General features: G+C 42.6%; 2 protein-coding genes across 4 annotated transcripts in view; both read right to left on the reverse strand.

The window, feature by feature from the left end:
* The window catches only part of LOC134211398 (uncharacterized), a 368,779-nt gene that overhangs the window by 50,754 nt on the left and 303,293 nt on the right, over positions 1-14,732 (reverse strand). For all 3 annotated transcript variants that reach the window (XM_062688211.1, XM_062688212.1, XM_062688210.1), the window contains exons 5-7: positions 8,653-8,775; positions 8,327-8,562; positions 8,041-8,095 (exon numbers count right to left, since the gene is read on the reverse strand). In XM_062688211.1, the coding sequence (XP_062544195.1) occupies positions 8,041-8,095; positions 8,327-8,562; positions 8,653-8,775 (414 nt within the window). The remainder of the gene's footprint in view (positions 1-8,040; positions 8,096-8,326; positions 8,563-8,652; positions 8,776-14,732) is intronic.
* LOC134215517 (mucin-2-like) lies at positions 9,577-13,381 on the reverse strand. Its single transcript, XM_062694692.1, has 2 exons — positions 11,734-13,381; positions 9,577-11,614 (listed from the first exon to the last, which is right to left on the reverse strand). The coding sequence occupies exons 1-2, from the start codon at positions 13,379-13,381 to the stop codon at positions 9,591-9,593; spliced, it is 3,672 nt and encodes a 1,223-aa protein (XP_062550676.1). The 3' UTR covers positions 9,577-9,590.

Below are 14,732 nucleotides of genomic sequence, written 5' to 3' on the forward strand. Positions count from 1 at the left end.
TTTTCCATTCTCTTTTGAATTCAATCCCTGGCTCGTTGGTCAGATGGGCCTTAAAAAATAATTTGGTAAATCGTACAATACTTTTGCTAGAAAAAACATACACCTGAGATTTTTGGTCACAAAGCACAATATAAGCTAAACTTTCCATATCTATGTTTTAATATCAAAATCGTTGATTGCAAACCTAGCGGCAAAAGAGTTTTTGAAAATAAATCCGAGATGTTGTCCAACTTCAATGTGCTACGAAATGGTGAGTTGACATCCGGGAAGGGGCTCTGGTCCTCACAAGTTCCAATACTCACGCTTCCACGGGTCTTCCGATGACAATTGACCGCCAGGTAAGGGTTGCGTACTTAGCTGGTAGTGTAGCCTGGGCACTGTTGTCCTTCTGACATCAGCTAGAGTGAGAGGGTGCGTCCTGTGGGGTCTGCCTAGGATGTGGTGGGGTTCGACAGTGGGCTCTGTTGAACTTCTATAAAAAGCGACCGTGTGCCGCTCAAAGCGCACTAGCCTAGTCCTGGTGTTGGGTGGGACTTTAAACAAATTTGACCCGACTGATTGAGCGTCTGTTCACCAAGGAGGTGCGACTCAACAGCGTCTGATCTGGCATCCAGCGGCTGAGTATGAAATGCTATTCCCGGAAGCTATTCCTAAGATGGCAGCCCCATCACGGTGGATAGGGAACCTTGGGCCAACAACCTAATGTTACCGAAACATCAATTTGTTCGAGAATCCGATAATGAAAGAATACGGACTGATTTTATGGCGACGACTCTTAGCGCGAAACAACGGACACGAATAGGAACATGGAACGTTTTAACCCTGGCCCAGCAGGGTAAATTGGCACAACTTGCCAATGAGGCACGCCGCATGAAGCTTGAGATCCTGGGACTGAGTGAAGTCCGTTGGCCAAACTTTGGAGAACACAGAACGCCGTCGGGACAAGTTCTGCTATACTCTTGTTTACGAGGTAAACACGCTTCCCGGCATCGAGGAGTTGGCTACCAACTAAGTGCTCAGGCACACTCTGTGCTTATGAAGTAGGAACCTATAAGTGGAAGGATAATCGTTGCCAGATTTAGAACACGGGTCCGAAACCTTACTATAATCCAATGTTATGCGCCAACCGATGCTGCCGATCTGCAAGACAAAAAGAACTTCTACAGTCAACTCAATGCCGTCGTAGATAGAATTCCGAAGGGTGATATCAAGATCTGTTTGGGCGACTTCAATGCGAAGATCGGATCCGACAACTCGAACCGTGAGCGCATTATGGGACGCCATGGTATCGGAGAAATGAGCGAAAACGGAGAGCTGTTGGCAGAATTTTGTGGTAATAACGACATGGTGATCGGGGGATCGCTCTTCCCTCATCGACCGGTTCACAAGGTCACGTGGGTCTCCCGTGACGGCTTTACAGAAAATCAAATCGACCACATCTGCATCAGCCGAAAATGGAAACGGAGCCTTCTTGATGTACGGAATAAACGTAGTGCCGATATCGCGTCTGATCATCACCTCCTCATCGGCGAAATACGCCTGCGCATAGCGCGAATTCGTCGGCAGGAGGAAAGAGTTGGACGACGATTCAGCGTGGGCAGAGGGTGGGCAGACTCTCTGGCCGACGAAGGAGAGAGAGCCGTTGCAACCGGAGACATTCGCTTCCTCTACGATATCTCACGACGCCTAAGCGGGGCGAGGATGAATGCAACAATGCCCGTGAAAGACGCGAATGATCAGTTATTGACCGACCCAACTGACCAGCTGAAACGCTAGTTCGAGCACTTCGAACAACTTTTTCAAGTGCCAGCCAGGCCATCACCACCTCGGCATGATCTGCCTAGGATCCGACGTATAACACGCGCCAATACCGAAGCTTTATCACTGCTAGAGATTCAAACAGCCAACCAAAGCAGGAAATCGAGCAAAGCCCTAGGGGTCGATCGCATATTAGCCGATATGCTCAAAACTGACCTAATGATATCCGCTCAACTAATACATCGTTTAATTCTCAATAACTGAGAAACCGGAACTTTCTCGGTCGACTTAATGCAGGGTATCTTAGTGCAGGTGCCCAAAAGGGTGACCTGTCTGTATGCGATAACTGGCGAGGCATTATGTTGCTGTGTACCGTTATTAAAGCTCTATGCAAAGTTATCCTAACAAGGGATTCAGGAGAAGATCGATGCTACTCTCCGGCGGCAGCAGGCCGGATTCCGTGCCGGAAAATCGTGTGTGCACCAAATTGTCACGCTTTGTATTATTCTGGAGCAGGTCAACGAATTCCAAGAGTCCCTTTACTTGGTATTCATTGACTACGAAAAAGCTTTCGACCGTCTCAATCACGAGAATATGTGGAGCGCCCTAAGACGCAAGGGGGTTCCTGAGAAAATCATCGGCCTCATCGAAGCACAGTACGAAGCATTTTCGTGTATAGTGCTGCACAATGGGGTCCTGTCCGACCCTATCCGGGTCGTAGCTGGTGTGAGGCAAGGATGTATTCTATCACCGTTACTGTTCCTCATCGTAATCGATGAGATTCTGGTAGATGCGATTGACCGTGAACCAAACCGCGGGCTGTTATGGCAGCCTATAACCATGGAGCACCTAAACGACTTCGAATTGGCTGATGACGTTGCACTCCTCGCGCAACGGCGCTCTGATATGCAGAGTAAGCTCAACGACCTTGCCGACCTCCTCCTCGGCAGGTTTAGTCATCAACGTCAACAAAACCAAATCGTTGGATGTAAACAAGGTGACTCCTTCCAGTTTCACAGTAGCCGGGCAACCAGTGGAGAATGTTGAAAGCTTAGTCCAATGTATTGGTAGCCATATGGCGTCAGACGGCGGTACCAAGATCGACATAGGCGCACGGATCAAGAAAGCAAGGGTTGCCTTTGCGAGTTTAAGAAATATCTGGAAAACAGGCAGATAAGTGAACGCACCATAATACGAATTTTTAACACTAACGTGAAATATGTACTGTTATACGCTAGCGAAACATAGTGTGTATCAGTGGAGAACACTCAATGGCTGCAGGTGTTCATCAACAGATGCCTGCGGTATATAATTTGGGTCTGGCAGAGCATTAGTGATTAATCATAGATTTAATCATGATTAATGAATAATGGGTTATTTAATCATTATTCATTAATCATAATCATACAAAAATACTATTCAATCATTATTCACTAATCGTTATTCATAGATTTTTGCATTTAATCATTAATCACTAATCATATTCATGATTGTTTTGAGTTTATTCATTAATCATTCATTTTAATCATTGTATACATCGCTTTTATTCATTAATCTTTAATCATAATCATACAATTTTAAAGGTAAAAAAACATAATTTGGTCGAACGGTTACATGATTATTGATCACTATGCAAATCATTTAATTTGATTATTCATAATCATTAATCATTAATCATATCGATCGTTAATCATTAATCATACACATATTGTGTCAACATTTAATCACGATCAGCAATCATTAATCATACTTCAAACGTTTTATTCATTAATCATAATCGTTAATCATTGTTCAAAATTGATTTAATCATTAATCATAATCATTATTCATTTTCAAAAATGAATTAATCATTAATCATAATCTTTAATCATAGAGTTGAATGGTTTAATCATAACAAATTTAATCATTCATTGGAAGCTTTATTCATTAATGCTCTGGGTGGCCCCACAACTGGACTCAAACAACGAGCTCCATCGTCGTTGTCACCAGAGGCCGATAGCAACAGAAATTCGGGATCAGAAGTGGGGCTGGGTCGACCACACTCTACGAAGGGGCGGAAACGAATGCTGTAAACAAGCATTAGACTGGAACCCAGCAGGACATCGCAGCAGAGGCAGACCCAGAGGCTCATGGCGGCGAAGCCTCAATAAGAAAATAAAGAAGTCGACCGAAATCTAACCTGGCAACAAGTTAAAGCGATAGCCGGGCAACGCTCAGGATGGAGATCTTTCACGTCCGGAGGTGTACAGGATCCATAAGTAAGTAAGTCCAAATTCAATATGACTGCCTCCATTTTATTATTGTAAATTAATGATACACTCTTCTTCTTTCCAACGATATGATGATATCTAAGATTGGTTTAGAAATGTTGGAGTTATGACAGTTTTGGTGAGTCAAGATTTGACAAAAATCGAGAGGTTCAAAAAATGATTTTGTGTATAACTAACAAAGGGTCCAGCTTTCTGAAGAATTTAACTCGGATCCTCAATATACTTACCGAAAACTTCCGAATGAACATAAATTTAGGCATTTTCAAGAACCTCGTGCAAATAGTGGCCCTGGCTCAGCGAGAATTACTCAAATTTGTTTTTTTTAAATATTTGCATCGGTCTAAATAAAGAAAGAAAATCAAAGCAAATCTGATTCTGTCACATTTTATATTTTATCACTCCAGCATTCACCAGAGGGGTAATAAAATTGGACCTTACTGTATATTTTTTGTAGTCAGGTAACATTACATCTTAAAATGTGCAATTTTAAGGAGTTTTTTTTAACAGCGAATTTTCAATTTATTTTCAAGCAATTTTCGTGCATTTTTTTTATCGTGGCTGGGTTGAATGATCGGTCTGATCTAAGGTGCTTTGAGGTTGCAAACTTTCCCAAATTTTCTGGGCATCAATCGTTTTGGCGCTGCACGGAAAGGATATAAAAATGTTTTTTTTTAGGGGAGTGACATACCAACAAAGTATCAAGAGGAAGAAGAATGAGTAAAAAATCTTACTCTTACTCTTACTGGCTCTTTTAGAGTAGTTTAGACAAATAAAAGAAAAACTGAATTAGAAAAGTTACTTGGAAGGCAAAAATTTTACACTTACATCGAATTGTGAGAACGTGCTGCCGCCCTCGAAGACGAGTAGGTGTGGAATCGTCCAAATTGAATTTCAAACCGATTTTGTCTTAGTATAGTAATACACATACCGCCTTCACTTAACCCTTTTAAATTCATCAAAAAGGTCTCTTATACTTTAGTTTTCTTGCCTTCAAATACATTCAATCTGTTCTACAAACATTCTAAGTACTTGCAACAGTGACTCACAAGCAGAGCTTAAAATATTCATCTTCATGAAGCAACTTCGGTCCGAATTTTGACAAACATCGCATGAATATTCAAAACATAGAATGACATCGTTAGACGACTACTAAAAAATCATTCATTCAACTGTCACTGAGTGTGCTTACTATGTGCAGAAAAAAAACATATTTAGCATTGTTTATGTTGATGTTTACCGTTGGAAGTGCCTCGCGGATGAAAATCGGATTAAGTTCTATGTGATAAATTACTATACCCATTTGAAACGTGTTCAGATTTCAGATAATTTATCAATTTGTAAAATGTGCATAAATATTCAATGACTAATATTCAACCAGAGCCGACTATAAATGTATCTATAAGTGAACTGACAAATGAAGAAAGGTGGACTTCACCAAAAATTTTCGATTATTTTACACTCTGCTCACAAGCTTTTCTTATGCTTGTCACCCCCGACGACGGTATTTTACTTTTAGTACTGTAATGTTTTGCTTGTTTACTGTTAGGAAACAATAAAAAATACATAAGCGGATACACTGAAAAATATGAATAACCTCATTAAAATTAACAGACGTGTTGCTTTTTTCAAATAACTTTTTCCAGATTTTATTTACATGTTATGCGCTTTTCTTATGCACATAAACAAGATCCAACAATTGGCTAGCATTGCCAACGATAAGGAAGTCTTTTCTTTTGTACGGTTGCTCTTTTGTTCTATATTTTCTCTACGGGAGGCCTGTGCCTTCTCATTTTTATTACCTACTTCCCTCCTAAACGACCCCAGCGTAATTTTATTATAGGTCACTGATATTGCCTGAATCATGCTGCACAGTGGTTTCAAAACAATAAAACATTGGCCTTCTACAGCACCCAGGAGATGAAACTGTTCTCATACAAGAATAAAAAAAGAATGTTGAGAAGATTTCATTAACGTTATGAGAGTTACAATAAGTCGATTATTTTACTTAAGCGACTTATATGCTTATATATTCAAACGTCGATTTGAGGAATCTGATAGCACTCCCAGGCAAACCAAAACTATTAATACGTAGATGAAGGCAACTGCTATCTGATGGTGTTGGTTTGCGTGGGGGTGCTATTTGATTCGTCAAATCGACGTTCACAATAGCAAATAAGATATTTTGAAAATTTGGTATTCAGTATAATAGTAAGTAACATGGACGGAGGAAGGAAAGGGGGTTGAAAATGGCAAATTGGGTTACGAAACTAATAAATTTTCCCTAATTCGTCTTTGAAGACTTTTAAAAACGCACTTCAACATCTGAAATGCCGTTGAACCCAATAGTTCACCTAACTAAAGCCACTGTGCGTCACCTTATCAGGATAATGGAGAGCTTTCTTTCCTCGACCGCCAACCTCTCCATGACGGCCAAACTGGATAAAGTTCCGCTGTGACTGGGCGGGTTGGGCCGAGTGAATAACGACCGCGATGACGACAGTAATGATGACGCCATCATAGACGCCTTGTATGTGATGAAACTGGGAGAGAAAACCCTGTGTTGAACGCTTGGCGCCCCCAGCCCAGTCGTGTGTGAAAAGTTTATTGTGTTTCAGCGATGAACGAACTAACGAACGAACCAACCAACGAATGGACACAACACTTTCGCTATAGCTAGCGGGTCTTAAAAGCACTGTATGGTGTATCGCTACGGGGCCGAATGTGACAACATGGCAATTTAGTTGACACTTGCGGCGCTCTTGCATCGTTTATCTAGGACGGATGACGGATTAATTCCGCACTATCTGGATCTAGGACGCTTTGATGCGTCTACAGACGATTGGTTTTTATGGGCAGCACCGCCGCGTTGAGTGCTCCGATACGACTGCTTACATTCACACCACTGGACAAAATAATGAGTTCTGGGTATACGTTTGCTCTAAATGAATGCGAAAACAAGCTTTCCTCGTAGTTTTCTTGGAAAGGTAATACGAACTAAATAGGAAGTTAGTAGTGACAATAGTTAGTAATGAGCATTAATAGTAAACTGAAATACTTTTAGAATAACGAAAACAACAACAGAACAGTTAACAGTTTAACGAACTAGTCGAGTAACAGCTAATCATTTCCAAAACGTAAATGATCCTAAGAAAATATGCTTTTGTTCACTAATGTTATTTCTTGCAACTATTGTTCTCATATGATAATTAATTGTGTTTTTGTGAGAAACTTATTTTACAGAATAAAATGATGCTACATAATGCATAACACAAAAGTAATTTAATTTGGTTTGGAATAAAAGTAATTAAACTTGTTTGTGTCTTTCCTCTGATAAAGTAAATCATCGTTTTAAAGTTTTGCAATTTTATTCCAAACCAGTAAATCTAGGACGTATAAAAATTTAGTAGGTATATGTGTTAGAAGAACATAATTTCATTGAACTAAATTATGCAAGCAAAGTAATAGTAACAAAATGGATGAATTTTAAAAACCATTGTTATTTTGGAGACATTTCCAAAACCCTCCACCAATCGACAGAACGGATATCAAAGAGACGTTAATAATGAGTTAATCAGTGTGTTACCGAAAATACACTTCAATGTTGTACTAAAAAAACGGAACACAAACAAATCCTAGTGACTAACCCGAAACACACATACCCTAACAATCAGTCGGATACAGATGGTGAGAAAGTTATTGAAATGGAAATTATGGTGGAGATGCTCTACTAAGTAGGAAGAAATGTGTCGGGGTCGTATCATTGGAAGAAAGTGTGAAATGTTGATTAGAAGGTGGGTTGGTCAACAATGCAGTGGACGGCGATGGTGGTTGCGAATGAGTTTGTTTCTACTGATTTGTAATTCAAAGAAGTGGATATGAGGAATGTACCATTATAAGACTTATGAGGGGTTGTTTTTATCCAGATGGTATTTTTTTTCTATGACGAGAATGATCGATCGATATGAAAGGAGGAGGTGCATAAATTACGGACTGTCGGAACAAACAAACTTACCGAGCTGTCTCCGTGGTGGTGACGATGGGCATGTTGAGGGACCTCGGTAGGCTCTCTGGAAATGAAACGATTAAATTGTAAATTAGACGAATGTCAACGATTTTGACTCAAATCTAAAATTTAAACTAACTCAAATCTAATATTGAAAAATTTAAAATATCTTATATGGGGTGTTTGATAAATCAATAAATATCTGTATTCTGATTGGTGTAAGTAATCCCAGACAGTCTGGTTTGAGTAGCAAAACTATAGATTATTATAAGAATAATAAAGCAAATTTGCTTACGACTCGTCTTCGTCGTCGTAGTTATAATCGTCTTCATAGTCATCGTAGCTTTCCGGATCGTTCTGTCGCTTCACTCGCCGCTGGTGGTGCTGCTCCGTCGTTGGATGCCGGTTCCAAATAGACCACCAGCCAAACTCCAGCCCCGAAATGTCATCCAGCGCTCGTTCCTTCATCTGCTGGGCGATTGTGTTGGCGATCAGTTTCTCGCTTGGGAAAATAGTTTTTCCGCAGCCGATCTGTGAATAGAATGAATGAAAAGGGGAAGGGGGTTCAAAAACATGTGTTTATACGACACATCAATAAGGCGGTGTTGCCAAAATTATTACCAGGAATCCAACTCGCCCCAACTTGTGCTTTTTGTTGTTAAGGTGATTTCGACCTCGATGAACTGCCTTGGAGGTCATCTCGTGCAAATCTGATCGATGGACGTCATCGATTTCGAAGTTTTCCTGTTGTGAAGAGAGAACAAGAAAAAAAGGACATTATTAAAACTTTGTTGCCAGAGAGAAAAGATCTTAACGTGCCCTAATTTTGTGGATTCTTTTTGGGTATATTTTTTGCTTCAGAAAAAAACGTGGTCATAAGGCAATATCAGCGAAACCAAAATGAACCATATTGGGGTAAAAAAATCTATAAAAAATGCCACGTGGATCCTGGATGGCCTTTTCAGTATATAGCAGCAATATAAGATGGCCATTGAGGTTGACTCCAGTTAGCCTTGGGAGTTAAGTCATAGGGTTGCCAATCCGGAGACGGCGCGTCCGATTCTCAGTCCGGTCAAGGATACTTTCGGGTGGGAAACCTTCCCGAATCCCTGGGCTCAAGTGTACCATTGTGCCTGCAACTTCTTCTTCTTCTTAGCGTTGCCTACTCGCAGCTTTGTTCATTCAGCACTTTCACAGTTATTGGCTGCGAGGTTTCTAAGACAATTTACAATTTTGTGTTCGTATATCTTGAGGCTATAACATGATGATACTTTTATGCCTAGGGAAGTTGAGGAAACTTCCAACCCGAAAATTTCCTAGACCAGACCGAGAATCGAACCCTGCCCTGCATGGTCTTGTTTGGTGCCGAGCATATTACCACCCATATCACCGCACGGCTAAGAAGGCACCTTTTGTACCCGCCACACAAGATACATACTCATACCATAGCAAGCACAGAATAGATTTTCATTATTAACTGTGGAAAGATCCCATTGAAGAAGATCAAAAGGTCGTGATATTGAGCTATCAAGCGTTTTTCTGTGTTATCTTTTCAACATTTAATCTTCCATAATGTAGTTGTAAAATATTTGTGACAAACTGTCCACAATTTCGATGGTTTTGGCTACAGCAACGATGATTTGTTCTGCTAGAGGAGGTTTCACAGTTGATTGTGAAGTAATCGTAGTGCTGGACTGATTTGAGGACGACGTTGGTGAGGGTGAAGGATTCGTTATCGTTGTCGTTGTATCCGTTACTGTGGAAGTTTGAATACTACTTTGAGTAGCAGTTTCTGTCAAAGATTCAGTAGGAGAAGCATCTGCTTCTGTTGGACTAGTTTCTGTCAGAGTGGGGGTGGCATCTGCTTCTGTTGGATTGGTTTCTGTCACAGTGGGGGTGGCATCTGCTTCTGTTGGATTGGTTTCTGTCACAGTGGGAGTGGCATCTGTTTCTGTTGGACTGGTTTCTGTCACAGTGGGGGTGGCATCTGCTTCTGTTGGATTGGTTTCTGTCACAGTAGGAGTGGCTTCTGCTTCTGTTGGACTGGTTTCTGTCACAGTAGGAGTGACATCTGCTTCTGTTGGACTAGTTTTTGTAACTGTAGGTGTAACATCTGCTTCTGTTGGACTGGTTTCTGTTACAGTGGGGGTGACATCTGCTTCTGTTGGATTGGTTTCTGTCACAGTGGGAGTGGCATCTGCTTCTGTTGGACTGGTTTCTGTCACAGTGCGAGTGGCATCTGCTTCTGTTGGACTGGTTTCTGTCACAGTGGAAGTGGCATCTGCTTCTGTTGGACTGGTTTCTGTCACAGTAGGAGTGGCATCTGCTTCTGTTGGACTGGTTTCTGTCACAGTGGGAGTGGCATCTGCTTCTGTTGGACTAGTTTCTGTAACTGTAGGTGTAGCATCTGCTTCTGTTGGACTGGTTTCTGTTACAGTGGGAGTGGCATCTGCTTCTGTTGGATTGGTTTCTGTCACAGTGGGAGTGGCATCTGCTTCTGTTGGACTAGTTTCTGTCACAGTGGGGGTGGCATCTGCTTCTGTTGGATTGGTTTCTGTCACAGTGGGAGTGGCATCTGCTTCTGTTGGACTGGTTTCTGTCACAGTAGGAGTGGCATCTGCTTCTGTTGGATTGGTTTCTGTCACAGTGGGAGTGGCATCTGCTTCTGTTGGACTGGTTTCTGTCACAGTAGGAGTGGCATCTGCTTCTGTTGGACTGGTTTCTGTCACAGTGGGGGTGGCATCTGCTTCTGTTGGACTAGTTTCTGTAACTGTAGGTGTAACATCTTCTTCTGTTGGTGTAGTTTCTGTGACTGTAGGAGTGGCATCTGCTTCTGTTGGACTGGTTTCTGTCACAGTGGGGGTGGCATCTGCTTCTGTTGGATTGGTTTCTGTCACAGTGGGGGTGGCATCTGCTTCTGTTGGATTGGTTTCTGTCACAGTGGGAGTGGCATCTGCTTCTGTTGGACTGGTTTCTGTAACAGTGGGGGTGGCATCTGCTTCTGTTGGATTGGTTTCTGTCACAGTGGGGGTGGCATCTGCTTCTGTTGGATTGGTTTCTGTCACAGTGGGGGTGGCATCTGCTTCTGTATTGGTGGCATCTGCTTCTGTTGGATTGGTTTCTGTCACAGTGGGGGTGGCATCTGCTTCTGTTGGATTGGTTTCTGTCACAGTGGGGGTGGCATCTGCTTCTGTTGGACTGGTTTCTGTAACAGTGGGGGTGGCATCTGCTTCTGTTGGATTGGTTTCTGTCACAGTGGGGGTGGCATCTGCTTCTGTTGGACTGGTTTCTGTCACAGTGGGAGTGGCATCTGCTTCTGTTGGATTGGTTTCTGTCACAGTGGGGGTGGCATCTGCTTCTGTTGGACTGGTTTCTGTCACAGTAGGAGTGGCATCTGCTTCTGTTGGACTGGTTTCTGTCACAGTGGGAGTGACATCTGCTTCTGTTGGATTGGTTTCTGTCACAGTGGGGGTGGCATCTGCTTCTGTTGGACTAGTTTCTGTAACTGTAGGTGTAACATCTTCTTCTGTTGGTGTAGTTTCTGTGACTGTAGGAGTGGCATCTGCTTCTCTTGGTGTAGTTTCTGTCACAGTGGGGTGGCATCTGCTTCTGTTGCAGTGGTTTCTGTCACAGTGGGGGTGGCATCTGCTTCTGTTGGATTGGTTTCTGTCACAGTGGGGGTGGCATCTGCGTCTGTTGGACTGGTTTCTGTAACAGTGGGGGAGGCATCTGCGTCTGTTGGATTGGTTTCTGTCACAGTGGGGGTGGCATCTGCTTCTGTTGGATTGGTTTCTGTCACAGTGGGGGTGGCATCTGCTTCTGTTGAACTGGTTTCTGTAACAGTGGGGGTGGCATCTGCTTCTGTTGGATTGGTTTCTGTCACAGTGGGGGTGGCATCAGCTTCTGTTGGACTGGTTTCTGTCACAGTGGGAGTGGCATCTGCTTCTGTTGGACTGGTTTCTGTCACAGTAGGAGTGACATCTGCTTCTGTTGGACTGGTTTCTGTCACAGTAGGAGTGGCATCTGCTTCTGTTGGATTGGTTTCTGTCACAGTGGGAGTGGCATCTGCTTCTGTTGGACTGGTTTCTGTAACAGTGGGGGTGGCATCTGCTTCTGTTGGATTGGTTTCTGTCACAGTGGGGGTGGCATCTGCTTCTGTTGGATTGGTTTCTGTCACAGTGGGGGTGGCATCTGCTTCTGTTGGATTGGTTTCTGTCACAGTGGGAGTGGCATCTGCTTCTGTTGGACTGGTTTCTGTAACAGTGGGGGTGGCATCTGCTTCTGTTGGACTGGTTTCTGTAACAGTGGGGGTGGCATCTGCTTCTGTTGGACTGGTTTCTGTCACAGTGGGAGTGGCATCTGCTTCTGTTGGACTGGTTTCTGTAACAGTAGGAGTGGCATCTGCTTCTGTGGGACTGGTTTCTGTCACAGTGGGGGTGGCATCTGCTTCTGTTGGATTGGTTTCTGTCACAGTGGGAGTGGCATCTGCTTCTGTTGGACTGGTTTCTGTCACAGTAGGAGTGGCATCTGCTTCTGTTGGACTGGTTTCTGTCACAGTAGGAGTGGCATCTGCTTCTGTTGGACTGGTTTCTGTCACAGTGGGGGTGGCATCCGCTTCTGTTGGACTAGTTTCTGTAACTGTAGGTGTAACATCTTCTTCTGTTGGACTGGTTTCTGTCACAGTAGGAGTGGCATCTGCTTCTGTTGGACTGGTTTCTGTCACAGTGGGAGTGGCATCTGCTTCTGTTGGACTGGTTTCTGTCACAGTGAGAGTGGCATCTTCTTCTGTTGGTGTAGTTTCTGTGACTGTAGGAGTGGCATCTGCTTCTGTTGGACTGGTTTCTGTCACAGTGGGAGTGGCATCTGCTTCTGTTGGACTGGCTTCTGTCACCGTGGGAGTGGCATCTGCTTCTGTTGGACTGGTTTCTGTCACAGTGGGAGTGGCATCTGCTTCTGTTGGACTGGTTTCTGTCACAGTGGGAGTGGCATCTGCTTCTGTTGGACTGGTTTCTGTCACAGTGGGAGTGGCATCTGCTTCTGTTGGACTGGTTTCTGTCACAGTAGGAGTGGCATCTGCTTCTGTTGGATTGTTTTCTGTCACGGTGGGAGTGGCATCTGCTTCTGTTGGAGTGGTTCCTGTGACTGTAGGTGTGACATCTTCTTCTGTTGCACTGGTTTCTGTCACAGTAGGAGAAGCATCTGCTTCTGTTGGACTGGTTTCTGTCACAGTGGGGGTGGCATCTGCTTCTGTTGGGGTGGTATCAGTTGTTGGTACCGTTGCAGTTGGAGAACAGTTTGCCTGGCTTGGTATATCACATTCACAGGTTTGCTTGTTAAATTCCAACTTCATGGGACACGATAACACTACCGGGAGAAACGATATGCAAAGGTAATATTTGGCACAGTTGTCATGTGGTCTCAAAACCAAATTGTTAGGATCAAACACTGCTGGACATGCACTATCTGCGTTTTTAGTGCATGAAATCGATGGCTCTATATCGGAAGTGAGAACGGAATTTGTGGCACGTTTCTTTCTGCATCGTGTAGCAATGCTTGATGAGCAGCTTTTTTCCGTTGGATTCCAAACCAAATCTTCAGGACAGGATCGGGAAATCCTGATGTGACCCACACAAACTATATACTTTCCACAATCTTCGGAGTGTGCCACCATACGAATCCGTGAAGAGGAGTTGTCGGAGCATTCGTTGTTGCCAAATACTAGCGATGCCGTTAGTATGGATAAGAGAGCTGAGATCGTTATCTGTAGTCCTGCAAAATTGTTTCATATAAGTAGCACAAATAAAATTTTAAAATAAAAATTTCAAACTTACGTGACATTATTTTCGGTTTGCGGTTAACGAGCGTTTGCCAGAAAGTTAATTTTGCTACTGATCACCAGAATGGAGAAAACTGTACACTTTATCGGAAGTTTATCGAATGTGAAGTGCTTCTGCGATTGATAAATTTAATCTTTTAGCTACAGCGGCACGCTCTGCAACGTGATCTTGTTTGCTCTTATAAAAAATGAAGTGGTTCTGTGGTTACGAGTGCTTAATGCGTAGTATGTCACCGATGCATATTTTAATACGATGGTGCAAAAAATATATCACCGAATAGATTAATAATAATTGGAACGATTAACCAAGATGCGATTTACATTTAGTGACAGCTCTTGAATATTAGTTCTAGACCAGGGAAAAATGACTCAATAATACCAAATTCTGTTATTGATACCTTACGCTGTTATGAACTTGCCTTGCATAAGAAGTAGAATACCAAAGAAATAATACCAAACATTAATATGCAAAATACCATAACATATTCTGTTCAATCAAAGTTAATTGATAAGAAAATTATTTTGAGCTTTTAGTGGAATGTCTTCACTTGTCATAAGACGAGTTTATACAATCCCATTGAATTCCACCACTTAATTGTATCTTGACAGATACGTATTTCGACCTCAACAGTAAGGCCGTCTTCAGTGTCTCGTACTTAACTCGACTCGAGTCAAGTACGAGACACTGAACAGACACTGCGTATCTGAATTAAGTAGTCAAGGATATAAACTCGTCTATACAACAAAGTCAATGCCTATGTTCCGTGTATTAAACCACCCGAACATTAATTTACAATGTTCTGAAAGCTCAGATGTGAATATGAACATTATGTGGTAGATTTTGATTTGAAAAATGTTTGGGGTT

This window comes from Armigeres subalbatus, chromosome 2 (genome assembly GCF_024139115.2).
Source record: "Armigeres subalbatus isolate Guangzhou_Male chromosome 2, GZ_Asu_2, whole genome shotgun sequence".
NCBI lineage: Eukaryota > Metazoa > Arthropoda > Insecta > Diptera > Culicidae > Armigeres > Armigeres subalbatus.